Source organism: Pristis pectinata, chromosome 13, assembly GCF_009764475.1.
Source record: "Pristis pectinata isolate sPriPec2 chromosome 13, sPriPec2.1.pri, whole genome shotgun sequence".
NCBI classification, from domain to species: domain Eukaryota; kingdom Metazoa; phylum Chordata; class Chondrichthyes; order Rhinopristiformes; family Pristidae; genus Pristis; species Pristis pectinata.
In genome coordinates this window covers 27,769,346-27,786,059 of record NC_067417.1, presented here as the reverse complement: position 1 = coordinate 27,786,059, position 16,714 = coordinate 27,769,346, and the positions used below count along the sequence as shown (strand labels likewise).

Genomic DNA, 16,714 nt, shown 5'->3' with positions numbered 1-16,714 from the left:
CTTCCTCATCATTAGGTACTACCCTTCCCTATGCTGGTCCTTGCCCAGTAGTATGTGTTCAATTCCCCCACCCAAATGTCGTGTGCTCTCCTATCCATGTGCCATTTGCAGCCACTCTCCTCATGGCCCAGAGTGGCTGTGCCTCAGCACAAGGTACTACCCTTCTTTATGCTGGTCCTTGCCTAGAAATACGTGTTTATCTCCCCCATGCCTTAGGCTATCCCTCCCATGTGGCATAGGCTGCACTCTGAGCATACCCTTCCTCAGTGCCACATGCTGCCACTCTGAATGTAGTCTGCCCCAGTGCCACAGGCTGCCCCTCCCCAGCCATGTGCTGCCTCCCTCCCCTCCCTTCCCCCGCCGCTTGTTTTGGTGCGTGTGCTCCCGGCATTCTCCGGGCGAGGAACATGGCGCGGAGCTGCAGGCGGTGCTGAGACCCGGGGATTCCTTGTCAGCGCCGGGCTGGAGCCCGTGGGATAATAATGCGAGTGTGAAATGTTTCCTGCTGCTACGTCGTGGATGAAAACGCCTGCTCCCTCTATGTGTGCGAGGAGTGAGGAGCTCCGCGGCCGAAGCTTCCACATACACAAACATTTCTTTAGGACTCCCAGTTCCTGAGTGTCTGTGGCTCAGCCGCCCGGCCCGGCCTGAGGGAGATGGCGGACTCGCTGCCCCGCTCCGCCGCCGCCAAGCTGCCCCGCTCGCAGCCACTTTCACGACTCCGAGAAGAGCACGGCAAGGTAAAGGCCTTCGGTAGAGGCTAAGGCAGCAGGTTTGGAGAGCGAGGAGACGGAGCGGCGGCCTTGGTCGGAAGGGGGCGGGGGCCCCAGAGCTGGGCTGGTGTTTAAAGGGGCCGCGCAGCACCAGCCCCGGGTCCCGCTGCAAACAGTTCATTGCCGGCGAGCTCGGAGCAGCTCCGCTACCCTGTGCCTGTCTTCCTCTGGGTGCAGTGCTTGTTTTGTTTTTGCACCCATTTAAACTGTTTTATTTTCGCTGGTTGGTCAGAAATGTTCGATCCGTGTCGCTTAACATTTGATTAAAAGTTACGCATCTCTCTCCCTTTAAAACGACACAAAAATTTGATAGATTCCAGTCGAAACGGTAACTGGTAGGCACCAATTCAATTGCACTTCAACACATTATGCTTCATTTCCGTTTTATCTGCATCGTCAGCTGGGCTGACGAGCAACGTGATGCTTAGCTTTCAATCCTAAATAAAAACACCGGCTACTATTGATAGCTAGTGGAAAGAATTGTATATTAGTATTAGCCTGTAGCCGTGTACGTGAATAGTTTTAATGAAGATAATAGTTTGTGTATTTTAGATATTAGATACTTGCACGTAGGTTACACATCACTTCTTCAACAATTATTTTTCTTTCCAATTCACTTTCTAAATATTTATTATTTCGTTTTTGTTTGAAGCCACTGCTCGACATTTTATTGAGAGGCCCTTTTATTTTAGTGATACTTGCTACGGAGTTTCATGTAGAAACTTGCTGCCAGCCAAATAGAACAGCGCCTTCTGCAGGGCTTCTGCGATTTACGACTGCGATCTGTACAAATAACGATGTATCCACTTAACCAATCAGAAGAACAGGATCGGAACCAGGAAGTGTCAAGTTCATGTAGTTAATTGAAGGCAAGGGAAGGATATTATTGGTCCTGATTTTGCTTTCAATGGTAAAGAGCAGGGTCTGAAACAACAGTATAGGCGACTTCTCTTCCTGATGTATGGCTCTCTGGTGCTCTGTACCAAGCAGGCTCACCGGTAAATCAGATTGAAGCAAAATCAAATAAATGTAGATGCTGAAGATTTGAATTAAAGCAGGGAATGTTGGAATTATTTCAGGTCAGTCAGTGTCTTTGGGAGAGAACCATATAATATCTCAATCCTATTAACATTTGTGCCCTGATTCAAAATATTTTTTGAAGAATTCTTACAGGGGAATAATCCCTAAAAGATGAAATTCTCAACAGTTCAGAGATTTCAAAAAAAATTCCATCTGTGCAGATTTCAACATCACATCCTGTTACTGATGGTAACTTCTGACTGCTCAAGCTTGTAGAAGCATGTTTTTTCACAGAAATTCAGCAGAACCAGTTTAATCATTTTTGTAATCCTAGACTCTTGTGTCTTGGGTGTTTGTATGCACATATATTTCCATGCTAAGCCTATCCAGCAGAGCCTGATCTCTCATCATCTTGTGCCTGATAAGATTAGGGTAGCTAGTGTACCATAGCCACCCTACATTAAAAGAATTAATGCACAAAGTATCTTCCAGTCCTCAGAAGTGGAGTGAAAGTAAGGTGTCCCTGACTGTAAGGGATTGCCTAAAACGTTAGGATGACTCCAGTAGTTGTCAGTTTCATAATGTAATGATGGTGAGTGCTGACAGTTTCATTATCATTACAAGACAAACCTTGGGTCATTTGGGTTAAGTGGGAGGGTTACACAAAAGAAATAGAAAAGTAAAAATATTTGTAAATGTTACCATGTTTGAAATTGCCACCAATTTTTTCTGTCTGGCTTGTTGGTGCCAGTTGAAAAACAACACCTCTGCATAATTCCACAATCCAGCATGAGATCCATTGCCATACAAGTCACAGCTCTTCAATTATTGTTTAAATGCATTGAGGGGTTTCTACAGCTACTACCTTTTAAGATGGTCAGTTCCAGAATCCTATCACCTACTGAATGAAAAAGTCTTACTTTATCTCCACGTTAAGCAGTATACCAATAACATTAAATCTCTGTTTTTGACCCCTCTGGTAAGGGAATTATGCTTTTTCTTATTTATTTCTATCTGGGCCCCTAATAGTTTTATACATCTCAATTAGGTCATCTTAATCTCCTCTCTTTCCAAAGAAAGTATCCAATATTTCTTCATAGCTACAGTTTTCCAGCCCTGACAACATCTTTATGAATCTCTTGTGTACACTCCCCTTTCTTGTAAAGGAAAGACCAGAACTGTATTATCTACTTAAGCTGTGGCCTAACTAGTGTTGTGTTGAATTCTGCCGTAACCTTCCTGCTGTTATATGATACAGATTGGCTAATAAAAGATAGCATTCCTATAGCTTTCCAAATATGTTATCTCATTAATACTTGTCTGCATTAAATTTACCATTTCTCTGTCCAACTTTCCAGACCATCTATATCTTCCTGCAGTTTAAAGCCATTTTTTTGTATCTCTGCAAAGCTTTTTAATCATGATTAAAATCATTGAAATACCTTATTAAAAATAAGGAATTGAATACTGAGTGGAAGCTTGTAGTGGCAGCCACTCAGCCACAGAAGCACCCATCAGTAAGTGCTCCCTGCCACTGAATCAATTTTGGATCCAATGTGCCACTGGTCCTTTAGATCCCGCGGGATATCACTTTTTTGACCAGCCTGCCATGTGGAATCTTGGCAAAAGCCTTGCTAAAATCCATGTAACTACATCAAATGCTCTACCCTCATTGACTCATTATTGCCTCCTCAAAGAATTTAAATGCATTAATTAGATATTACTTTCCATGAGCAAATCTATGCTGACTGTTAATGATTAATCGGTGCCTTTTTAAATAAAGGTTTATACTGTCCCTTAGAATTGGTACACCAAGAAAGTTGAACAAATTGGCCTGTAATTACTGTGTTTCATCTACCTCCTTTATATGTTTGTGTTAGCAATTCCCCAACCCTTTGACACTGCTCAGTAGGCAGAGAAGACTGGAAAAAATGTCAACCTCTGCAATTTTCAACTTTTTTTTTCTTTTAACATGCTGGGATCTTTTCATCCAGGCCTGGTGATTTATCCATTTAAAAAAAATGTTAAACTTCGTAATACTCCTCGTAATATGTTTGTTCTATTCAGTATTCCACAATTACCTACCTTAACTGTAAAAATGGTATCTTTCCCCTCTTTTTTTTGAGGATATTTGCAAAAAAAATTCATTCAGAATCTGGCCCACATCCTCCACCTTCATGCTGTTCAATACGTTTGAATGGGGAGTTAGATGGCAAGATATGGTTTTTTGGTAGCTTGCAGCAGAATGTTGCAGGTTCCATTTTCTGGCAATTAACTGTGCCTGTACAGTCACTGGAAGTTGTTGTTTGATTTTCACAGGCATGAAGGTGAGCTCCATTGGATTTTACTGTTATTAACCTGGGGAAATTTAGTCTATAAAGTTGTAGGTTACAGTTTTCCCAGAGGTAATTTTTCATCAGTTTGTTCACGTTCAGTGGAACTGCTGGTCAACAACCTGAACTGAAAATGGAGTTAAGTTTGTGCTTTGTAACTCAAAATTGATGCCTTTTCTAATTGTAAGAAGGTAACCACAACATATGCTCTAGAGGTCATACCTTAAACATAAAAAAAGCTTCATGGATTTTGTATACACTTACTGTTTTTGTGACTATTGTTGAGTGCCATGACAGGGTTTAGAGAAACAGGAAACTGATTTGAGGGAATTACTGATCTGTATCTAAGGGAGTTGATGTGCAAAAAGGAAATGATGTAATAACTGAAATACTTGTATTAATGAGTGACAATAATTTTCTTAACATTGCAAATAGAAGTTTGATTTTAAATCATTAGAAAATATACTCATAAACTGGCATTTTTCTGAATGGAAGCAACTGAATTGCAATTTACCTGCATAAATAAGGTGGTTCCACTCCATCAATTGTTGCCAATTAGACGATTGTAACATGGGGTATACTGTGTCAGGTTTATTTGGTAAACTATGTAAAAGTAAAAATGTGTAAAGAATGGACAACAAGCAAAAAGGGGCACAACAATAAATGCAAAACTGGTGCCAAATTTGCAGTTGCTGGAAATCTGAAACAAAAATTTAAAAAAAAATGCTGGAAGCAGTGAGTAAACAGGTCAAGGGCACTTCATCTCAAGGCGAAAAGTGAAAAAACAAACACAATTTAAGTTGCAGAGAGGTGGAGGGTTGGAAAGAATGTTTGTCATAGGGTGCAGACCAAATTTGTTCTGTGTTTTCTCCACCCTTCTCTCTCTCTGCAGCTTAAAATATACTAGTCTTCTCACTTTACCAATCCTGATGTGGGGACCATGACTTGAAATGTTGACTCTTTTACTGCCTGCCCTGCTGAGTGGTTCCACTAAATATAGAATGTTCTGCATTCAAACTTGACAGGTTACCAAAGTAATCAATTTATTGTGGCATATAAATAACACAGTTAACAGTTGTTTACTTCCTTTCGTTGTGTAGCTAAGTTCTTGTACTATTAGGATCTTATACCTTGTTTATAATGAATACAAGTTAAATTTAGCATCCAATTTCAAGAAGGCCCTTAATTCATGGCTTACTGTAGAGTCTCTCTTCACTCATTTACTTGCATATTAATTATATACAGACTTTCTGTGTAGCATTTATGGGGTATGGATGGCCTTGGAATTGTTTTTGTGGCATTGAGCTTCTAACATACTGGTTTGACCAAAAAAATGTGCACCTACATTGTGTCATTTCAGCATATTTAGTTTTATTTGTATTACAAATAACATATGGTGAAGCTGTAGGTGTGGAAATTTATTTTGTAAAGATTGAGCTATCTCAATAATGATTTCATTTAAAAAAGAAACCTTTTTGCTCAGTTTTGTTTGTCAACATTGTTTGAAATGTGCATTTAACCTATTTACAGTGAATAACTAAATACATAATATAGAAGACAGTTGGTCTGGTCCTGGTGTTCATGACATATGTATACTTAGAAGTTCAACAATATGTATATTTATTTAATAGTGCAGTTAAAGTTACAATACAATGACCTTCTTTCATATTGGAAGCATAATTCTAACTTAAATATGTTCTGTAGCTTTGTTATAATTGGTGTTAACTATTTGGCTGTTTAAATAAGATTATAAGTTAAAATTCAGTTTACTTTATTTTTTTAAGATTTATCTGCTTTATTTTGGAGTTTTCTTGCAACTGACTAATTGCCTTCAATGCATTTTTTTTAGCTAAACGAATAGGGTTTTACATCAGAGATCTGTTTCATTTGTGCATTGATACACCTAAGCTCTATGCTGGAGTGAGTGTCAAACCCACTCAGAAATGAGAATGTTGCAAACTGAGCCAAGACAGTTTTATTGAGCGTAATGTTGCATCCTTGAAAAGCTTGGTGATTGAGCTTGATTGATAAGTAGTGGGCATATGTGGAACACAAAAGTCCCTGTGTTGTTCCTTGGTCTGTTTTAACAAAGGTGTTATTAGATTTGCTGCATTTCCTTGTCACCTGGACAAGTTGGGAAAAATAGGCATACATGCACACCCCTCATAATTATTCAGTAACCTGTTTGGAAGTACATCAGGTGAAAAGAATGGTTACTGAGGAATAGTGCTGGGATTGATCATCACCCATTGAAGTACGTGCTAGCAAACAATCAATGCCTTTAGTGTCAAGATGTAGTAAATTGATAAGGAGTAAAAAAATAATCAACTTGAATATTAACAATTGCGGTAGGCAAAAGTATTTTACCCGGTTTCACATGTATATCCAGACATTGTACGCAGATAGACTTTGTGTTCAGATTTTCTTGCCATTGCCATACTTTGCTTCTGCATATTTCTTTCTGAAGGGGAGTTTGGTGCTAGCATTTTGTATGATTTAGTTTTTTTTAAATTTAATAGCTGTACCATAGGATCAGAACTGGCTATTAAGGTTGTGTAAATGAAACTTGATTATGCAGAAAAGTCAAAGCAAAAGATATTTCCTAATTAACATTGTATGGTAAGCTGTCACTGATGGTAGCAAAATTCCCTTATAAACATGGACGTTTCAATTATAGCTTAAGCATATTTTACAGTTCATATTTAAAAAGTACATTCTGAAAGTAACATTAAGCACTTGATAAGTAAGGCGTGACTGGTTAGCAGTCCTACATACGGCTTTATAACTGCCTTCATTTAAATTTCTTCCTTTAATGGTTTCTAACAACAAGAAAATACATTGGTAAACAATATTTCAAAGACTTTCATTGGTGGTACTTAGAAGTAGAAGGTGGAATACTTAATAATCAGAAATGGAAGGGAAATTCAGATTTATACCAATAATAGAATGCTATAACACAATATGTTGAAGATTGAGTTGTGATTCACTTCTATATTATTAGAAATATTGATAAATTACATTTCCTTACTCTACTTCATTCTTATCACAGCAAATGACAGTGAAGTTTTATCTCAGACTCCACTATAATTGAAAGAGTAACAGCATTTATATCCCATCTTTCACAACCTCATTATCCCCAAAACTATTTCATAGGCACTAATGTAGTTTTTGAGGTACTCAGTCAGTCCTTGTTATCTGTACAGGATAGGGGCACAGGTATACCTGTTGATAAAAGAAAATGCAGATGACAGTAAGGCCATCTCCTATGTATCCAATAAACCTCCAAATAAAGATAAAAATATCCTGTAATGTTTTAAAAGCGTTAACATTTATAATAAACATGTTAAAGCAATTAAATGCTATCTTAGTTGGAGTCCACCCTCAGATGTAACATGTCTTTATTCACTCTGTGGTGCCAGATACCTTAACTCTAATGGAGTCAGTGGATTTGTAGTAGATTTTAAAAGTTGTGGGAGTTAGTGGGTTTGTAGTAGTCCAGTCCAGATGAAGGGTCTCCACCCGAAACAGCAGCATCCTCCATCGATGCTGCCTGACCTCTTGAGTTCCTCCAGAGTTTTGTATGTTGCTCCAGATTCCAGTATCTGCAGTCTCTTAAATCTAAAATGTCTTGTGGTTCTAATGCATGACCCACTCATCTATTGTTTGCTTCTATCCATGGCTTTTCTCAGCCACTTGGCACATTTCACACCTCTCTTTAGTACATTGTATAAATAGTGTTCAATTTCCAAACCTCTTGTGTGAAGTTGCTGCCTGCAGTCTTTGTTTACACCTTTGCAGCTTGTGATTTCAAAACCCACATCACTGCTTGTAAGTATCAATATATTCATTAGAAGTAGATTGATGGCTAGTTTCTATATTAACTATAAAGCCTCTGGGAAACTATGTGGGATGGGATCTGGGACTGACTTCATAAGTATGTGGATCTGCGGATAGCAAATCCATGGATAACGAGGACTGAGTGCAATGCTTAAGTTTTGAATGCTTTCCTTTACTGGACTACTACTTATATTTGGGTTATTTTGGACTAAAGATGGAGAACAGAGCTTGGTTGATTAAGAGGGGAGTTCTCAGGCACACTATAGAAGCCATTGTGTTTCTACAAGTGAATGCTGATAAGGACTGCATTAAATAGATTAACATAGTTCTTAGGTACACTAGACTAAGCATTGTGCTTCTGTGAAGGAATTCAGATAAGGATTGTATTAAATAGATTGGTGGCCAGAAAAAAATTCACTCTTGACAGATGAGGGGAAGAAGTAGCAAGGTAGGGTGAAGAGGAAGGCTAGGGGTTGCTTGGTGTAAGTGCATACTTCTGTATAACCCAGATTTATATTTGGAAGTTAATTATAGTCTTCCTTTGGGAAGCTCTGGATAAAATTAGTACACCAATAGTATGCTAATAGTACGTATCATTTTTTTTCTCCCTCCTAAGATTGTTCTTGTAATCCCACAGATATCTGTCCTGTTTAGAGCAATATTCAGTGCCATATTCAAGTAGCAAATGTTCATACGAGTCCAGACAGTGATGTCAGCTGTTTAATCACAGAAGGCATTGCAGCTGAACCAATCCTGTCATAACTTGATATCTACATATGCAGTAAGATTTATTGAATGTTGATTAAAACTGGAGTTGTTTTTTTCCCTCCCTTATTTACTGAGGGTTGAGGCCACTTAGAGCCTTCTCCTTCAGCCAGTTCAGTTATGTCGTAACAAATCAGCAATTGAGCAAGATATTATTTAATTCAGCATTTTAGAAAGAATACAATATGGTTTATGTCCTCATGTTGATATGCTATATAATGAACACATTTTAAATCATTTGAACAAGGATCTAATTAACAGACATGCAAGCTTTTGACAGTGCACTGAAATCTTGTGGCTGAAGGACTGTTTATGGAGGTGATGGTCATGAAATAATTTCAAGCATATACAGCTGTTTCGTTTTGTTGTAGGAGGATTTGATGCTGCTTTCCTCTGTGACACATCTCAAATTCTGAAACTTCTTGATCCATGCACAACCTTTTTGGTTTGTTTTTGTTCTTTCTCTAGAAGTTCCTATTCATTCTCTTCCTTTCTGTACAGAATATAAATGAATATAAATCGTTCTAAGGCACTTGTACATATCTGTTATGGTATATATAGAATTTATTTGATAATACACAGGCACCTTTTGTAATTTGTATGCAGCAATATGCTTCTAACCTATTCCTTGTCAGATATGAATGCTCGATATCACCATGCTTAGGATAACAACTAGTTAATAATTTCTTTCTCTGTCTGGATCTTCTATAAAGTACACAATCAACAAAAATGCTGTAGAATTTTAATTGTCAAGTGGTAAATCGATTTACAGATCGTGTGTGGTTTTAATATAGTTTTAATATAACTAACAGGTTGAGCTTATTACGCCAATCAGCATTAACCTAACTTTTGCCTAAAATCTCACTTAAATGAAGTGGCGTACAAGTATTGTAGGATTAACCCTTTGTGAAATGAAAGGAAAGTGGCTTTGCTTCAATAAAAAAATTTCAGTGCTCCAGTAAAATTGATAGGCATATATTTCTGTACCAGTTCTACTGAGGCTTGTTAAATTAATTGAATTAACAAGGATTAGGGCAGACCCATTTGCATTATTTAGTTAAAATCACCTTGAAGATTAATATAACTTCAGATTAAGTTGCAGATTTTTTGTATTTATAGTATGAGCAGTCTCCAAATTCTTAATGTTGCTTTTCATGAGCAGTTGTCTATTTTAATAACAGGTGGTCTCAAGCTGCAAGGAAAAAATCCAGCACTGGTAAGTCCAAACATTTCTTAGTGTTTTTGTTGATGATTTTGCTTGTCAGGTACAAATGATATAATCCTCTTAGTAAATGAATTGTTTTTTGAAAAAAAAAGAAAATTATTGTGTATTTTATGTAGATTAAGTATTGTACATCTTTTGCTGTTTCCTCGCATTTAAACACAATAATATCTTCCCTGTGCTTTACAGTAAACTAGATATCAGTTTATATTATGTAGTGTAGATTATATAAATCAGCATTAATATAAATAATAACTCACCTCAATATTTCTTGTCTAATAATTAATGTCATGTGTTTTGCAAATTGCATAAAAGTTTCAAAGCAATTAACCAAGAAGACTGGCTACTAGTTTTGAATGCTCTTTGGATACTAGAAATAAACACACAAATAAAATATAATTATTTGCAAAACTAACCAATTCATCTTGATATGGAAAGCAGAAATGTGTGTTTCTGATAAAACTTCTGAGATCTATGTTTGCTCTGCATGATGCTAGCTGTTCTAACAGATTTTACATTGCATTAATGACCTACCTGACTGATAATCACAAAATTAACTGGTTATGAAGCACTGATATCATTTCCCTGGCTCACTCCATTTACAGTAACTTTTTATACTGTCTTTTTTTGATACAACTTCACCCTAATGACACTAACATTTTCTTAAAAAACAATTAGATTCTTGGAAAGGTGCATCTCAGTACAGGCCTGCTTAATGGTTACTTTGCCATTGTTCAAAGCACCAGTGTGGTGGACGTATTTATTGAACAATATTACATCTGAGGAGCTGTGAATCATCCAAACCTGGATACATTACTCTTGCTCTGTTCATATCATCTGTATCATTTCTAAATAGCTGAGGCCACTGCCTTGCTTCTTGTGATGTCCTATGTAACAGCTTCGAGCATTGAAAATGCCCACTATTTTTACCATTTCTTGTGAACATTCCTCGAACCATGTTGATGTATTGTCTCAACATTTTGTGCCCCTATTTTGTGTAACAGCCATTATGTGAGACTTTATCAAATGCCTTTGAATTTTTATTTTATCCTTCAATTACCACTATTCTCAGAAAAAACCATTTTTTTTCAAAACCCTCTGCCCTTTTATGAAATCATGTTGTCTCTGCCTAATAATGATCATCTGGATGACTTTTTACTAATCATTTTACAGGAGATTCTGGCATTCCCTGAGAAATGATGTCAGAATAACATTTTCCCTTGCCCACCTTTTTGAATAATGGTACCTTCCAAACCCCTGGAGCTGTTCCAGAACCTAGGGAATTTTGAATAATTGCAATAAATGCATCTATTCTCAGTGCAACCGTCCCTTTCAGAACACAAGTCCAAGGGAATGGATGGGGTTTAGTCTCATTTTTTTTTCTTACCTATGTTAATTATTAAGTTCTTCTCTCTCATTAGCATCTTGGTTCCTCACAACTTCTGGAATGAATGGTGTCTTCTACTGAGAAGACGGAAGTCAGTACTTTCTCCCCATTATAATTTCTCCTATCCCTGCCCTTAAGGGTCACATGATCAAATTTTCTACTTGTACGTTAGAAGTTCTTATAAATTTGTTTTTGTATTTCTTGCTAATTAACTCTCACTCTACTTTCTCCCTCTTTTTCAACTATTCGATTGTCTTTTGTGTTGGCTAAAACCCCCAATCCTCATTCTGGCAACATTACAAGACTTCTAACGTTGTCCTTTCATTGCATCTTTAATTAGCTACAAATTAATTATTTTCCTAAGTACTTAATGACAATAATTCATGAATCAGAACCTTTGTCTCCCACAACACTCTTCAACCCACAAATTTTGAAACTGATCCATTGGCTACTATGCCAAACATTTGGCTCAGGTAGTAATAAGTGGATATTTATTATTATTATAGATATAGATAACCATTGCTATTCTCATTTGGACCAGTGTACCTCAAACTCTCTTAGGAGATGTTCATTCCTGGTTTAACCTTTTTTTCATTCCCACGTTACTGTAATTTCCATTTTATACTCTTTCAATACCAATCACGAGGCGATATCTTTAATTCAAGCACTGGACAGGCAAGATGGCCTTGGGATTCCTGGTTCCATTTGCTGTGGAGAGTGTCTGTACTCCTTATATTAATGGCAACCATTATTGCATCCTTTTTCAATCCCTTTGTTTAAAGATTTTGTTTTAATATCCGGTAAGATATTGGAGAAATCCTCATTCCCTGCTTAGAGGGGTTAGTTGTAGAAGTCTCACTATTAAGTTAGCAAGTCATTTTTTTTCAAGCACTACTGCAGATTTTAGAAGATCATTTAGGTTGACATTTCAATGTGGATGGAGAATGGTGCCCTTACAAGGTCCCATTTTAAACTGAGGCATTAAACTTGGGTATGTCTGCCTGCTTAAGTAGACATAAGCTATAAACTGTTGATCCAATCAGTATTGTAAAACAGCCTGACAGAATCAGCAGTCTGACTGTTCCTACCTGGGTTTCAATTGACTCATATTGCATTGATATAATTGACTAAATTCATCTTTGTTGTTACATTTAAAAAGCAGAGTTATTTCCCAATGTCCTGGCCAACACTTATCCTTCAATAACATAATTTGAATGGTATCTGATCATTAACTTAATTTTTTGTTGTTTTTCACCATATTAAACCAGGTACTCTGTTCACAAAGTGTTTTTTCGTATAAACAAAATTCATATTTTTATAAAAATCCCTTGTGGGCATGTTACTAATCAAGCTTTAATCAATTTCAAAATGGGTGTAATCTCCAATGTATAATTTCCATCATAAAAGCAAGCCCAGTCAAATAGGATTTATAATTTATATTGTACTTGTATAATTCAGTTTATGAGTGCAATTTAAAAAAAATCAAATGTTAATATTTCAATATTTAGGGTTAAAGTACAAAGTGACTATGAAGCACTTCAAGGAAGGCTTAAGACCTTACCTGATAAACTGTCTTATGATGTAATGGTGAGTATGAATTCTTTCAGAAAAGTTTTTTTTCTCCCTAGGGAAATTCTGAAGATATGTTCTGTTTCTTTCTCATGATTGCTTATCTCCCTATAAAAGCTTCTGTTTGACTTTAAGACTTCTAAATTAGGAGCCGTAGCAAGCTATTATTGATTTCCCTGATGAGCTTGTTTGTGATGTGTCAAATTATGCTTTTGTTAGTGGGGGTGGGGGGGTGGAGAGGGAGAGACAGCAGTTTTTCTGAGCTGTGGAGGCGAAAAAAGATGGAAGTCTCCGAGGAAGAAAACAATAGGCTTTGAGGCTTCCACCCAAAGATGATAACATCACATATTGATTGGTTCCTATAAAATACAAAATAGAAACCTGCAAAATCCACCAGAATTTTCATCCATTGATTTTCCTTTTTCTGTTTTGGAGTTAAATTATGGCTTAAGTCATTATTGGCATCAATGACAGTATTTTGACACAATGAACAAGCAGGCAGTTGCCAGTCTTTGTTCTTCTGATATTCTCTGTCGCGTTAAGAAGCTGACTCTGCTGAGTTACGGTTTTAACAGTGCCCACTTGACACACATGCATTCATAGCATAGATTATGAGTAACTTCAATCTATTCACATGCAATAAGTATTGCAGTTAAGCACAATTTTGTTTATCTGATGTAATTAGTATTGGCAATTATCTTGACACCAACCAGGGATGGAAAATGGGATCTTCTTGGTCCTTTAGATGAATTATTGATTATTTTTACTATGAGTCACCAGCAAAACTTCCATCGTGCTTTTACCATGACTTATGTAGTTATGCCTGTTATCATTTTGGCCACTTTACAACTGATTTGTAACATCAGCAAAAAGTTGTTCTTATTTTGGCATTTGAAGCAATTGGCAATGTATTTTGTTGTCATGTTTTAATTTTCTTTCTATGGAACCAGAGACCCCCGACCCCACACAAAATAAAACAGTAATGCAACTTGCTATTCACAAGTCCAGATTAATCCACCAGCTCCCATACTGATCAGAGGACCAGAGTCAAGCGACATCCTGCCCCAGCCCCCTGCCCCACCACTGATCTTATCAGTTGGAGCCTCGTGGTCTCGGACTTTCTGTCTTCTTTCAATGTGCTTTGCACTGGCTGGCCTTTCTCTGGCATAAGGCTAACATTGCTTTGCTGAACTTCAAAATGATAGACCAATGATCAAAATGATCGTTGGGGTACTTCACAACAAAGGATAGCAGAGCTGATTTGTATGCTGATGAATTTCATCTTAGCTGTGTTTTGGATAAACTTAGAAGTATTGGTAAGAATATTTCTTTCTGGAGTCCATTTTGTGTCCAAAAATATGTTATTTTCCCAAGTTGTCAGCATTTCTGGCAAAGCTTCCATTTACCCCTATCTATCCTGCATAACCGAGTGGCTTCCTAGTTCAGAGATCAGTTAAGAACTGTAGGATAGGAGTTACTATAACTCAGACCTGGAAGGTTGGTGAGTTTTCTTCCCTGAAGGATATTATTTGGATTTTTACAGTAATCGTGGTTAGGTAAATTGATGTGCATTTTTGAAAGGAATTGAAATTTTTAAGATGCCATGACAGCGCTTGAAGTTGCTTTCAAAGAATCAACCAAAGTTGGATATTTTGATTGTATTGTTCTCAGTAGCTTAATTTGACAGGGGTAAGAACAATTTTGGGAAATTGCTAGATGCTTATAAATTTTCAGCTCTGTTAGAAAAACAATGTGCTTTTTTGTATTTTTTTATGCTGGCTTGTATTGGATGCACTGACGTTATTATCATTATAAGTTATTATTATTTTTCTAGCACAAATCCCTCATGGGATTTTAGTTTATTTTAATTAAAATACATTGTTTTGTTTGAATGAAGACAGACCATTTAGCTTATGACAATATAGACTTAAACTTTTCTATTTCATAATTGTTTTTGTGACAGGTGCCATTTGGCCCACTTGCATTTATGCCAGGACAGTTAATCCACACAAATGAAGTCACTGTTTTACTAGGTGACAATTGGTTTGCAAAGTGCTCTGCAAAACAAGCTGTTGGCCTGGTGGAGCACAGGAAAAAACGTGAGTCACTCTCAATTTTAAAGCTTGAATTTTGATATTTTGAATGTAGTTGCAAAGACAAGTTTCAGCTGTCTTGCAGCTTTAACTGCATGACTACTGTGTGGGAGAAAAACGGTAGGGTCATGCAGATAACAGACTAATAGTAATTGATTTTCTGGCTGTTTTGATAATCAAGTAAACCTAATTTACTATTGGTTCAATGAGAGTAATGATTTACTAGTGTTAACTAGCCTTGCATCAGCCCACTGGATCTTCAAGTGCTACTAAGTGTTAGTGTTTTATGTGAGGCTGCAGAATAACCACATAGACGCCTAAATTGGTATATGGCCAACTGAATGTCCTTAATGAGCTGGCTATAAGGGAGATTGAGTCAGAATGGTATTTTGAGCTGCAAATTTTAATTGTACAGGAATGTGATTTAAGGAGTATAAAGAAGCTTTAAAAAATTGAATTAATTTTCTTGAATTCTAATTTTTATTCCCCATTACATCCAATTCAAGATGGGCAATCCAAGTAATTTTGAGGATCGGTTCAGAGTATAATCATTTCTGCATTCACACACTGAATAGCTGAAGCTCCATCTACCCCCAAGGACAGGATTGTGACTTTGTGCAGCTTTTGTGCTCCCATTGAGAGGAACTAGCTGCTCAATGTACACATATGCTCAGTCAGAGAGTTTATTATTTTGAAATAACAAGCTTTGGAGAAAACAAACATTTTGGTGCAAAGCACCTGTATCACATGTTACTACATACAGCCTTTGAATAGACTTAGTTCAGTTAATAGTTTACTGAACATCTTAATTTAAACCCAGTGGATGGGATGTTAGCAGTTGCACTTCTTACTGCCAGCACTAACTGGCTTTTCTCCACGTCAACTGCAGTTCACGTGCTGCAACTCTGAGGTTAACTTTCCTGTCTCACACCATTCATTGTCCCTCCACTCCTAATAATCCTGGCAATTCCAAACTGGCTTGGCACATCTGTCATACAAAAAGGAGACCAGGAATCAACTGTGTGTGTTTTTATTAAAGGCAACTGCATTAATCTTAGTTTAAACCCAACATTAATCTTGGATTCTGTATCAGAATCCTTGGAAATGTGAGCCACTGAAGACAAGATGAGCCCTGTGATTCTTCCTCCAGTATCAGTCTTGTCCATGGAACGTTCAGGCCCACAGGATGCAACCCTTCAACAAGCTCCATGGCTTGCCAGCATTCTCCTAGTATCAAAGGGCAGAATCCACTCAGACTCTCAGCCAAACATTGAAATGATAGATTACCCATGGAAACACCAACTCCTGGTGTTGCGTCCTTTGTTTTTGCAGTGAGTGCCTTTATTCCATGTCTAGAAGAAAGCCTCAATATGTTTACAACTATTGGGAGCATTAAGAAAATTTATTTTGAAAGTAAAGTTCTCTTCTTTCGAGTTAGTACACATAAATAGACAACTCCACCAGCTGTGAAATTACAGTGCCTAGGTCCCATTGCATCCCACCCTCCAAACCCTGCACCCCCCCCCCCCCCCCCCCCCCCCCCCCAATCCACATCCAAGTTTCCAGGACTCCCTGTGAACTAAATGATGTTGAAGGGACTGAGTGTTTTCGCAGCAGTTGGTAATACCTGGTAATACTGCTGGCTGTTTAACAGCTTTGAGAAAGGATAAGATTTGGGTGGTTAGAATTGCTACTTAGATCAGAAAGGCTCTGGG

At 37.4% G+C, this 16,714-nt stretch overlaps 1 protein-coding gene across 2 annotated transcripts in view; it reads left to right on the top strand.

Moving 5' to 3' along the window:
- Positions 1 to 391: 391 nt before the first annotated feature.
- The window catches only part of uri1 (URI1 prefoldin like chaperone), a 47,542-nt gene continuing 31,219 nt past the window's right edge, over positions 392 to 16,714 (top strand). For both annotated transcript variants that reach the window (XM_052028200.1, XM_052028199.1), the window contains exons 1-4: positions 392 to 740; positions 9,910 to 9,944; positions 12,846 to 12,924; positions 14,870 to 15,005. In XM_052028200.1, the coding sequence (XP_051884160.1) occupies positions 657 to 740; positions 9,910 to 9,944; positions 12,846 to 12,924; positions 14,870 to 15,005 (334 nt within the window). In that variant the 5' untranslated portion in view covers positions 392 to 656. The remainder of the gene's footprint in view (positions 741 to 9,909; positions 9,945 to 12,845; positions 12,925 to 14,869; positions 15,006 to 16,714) is intronic.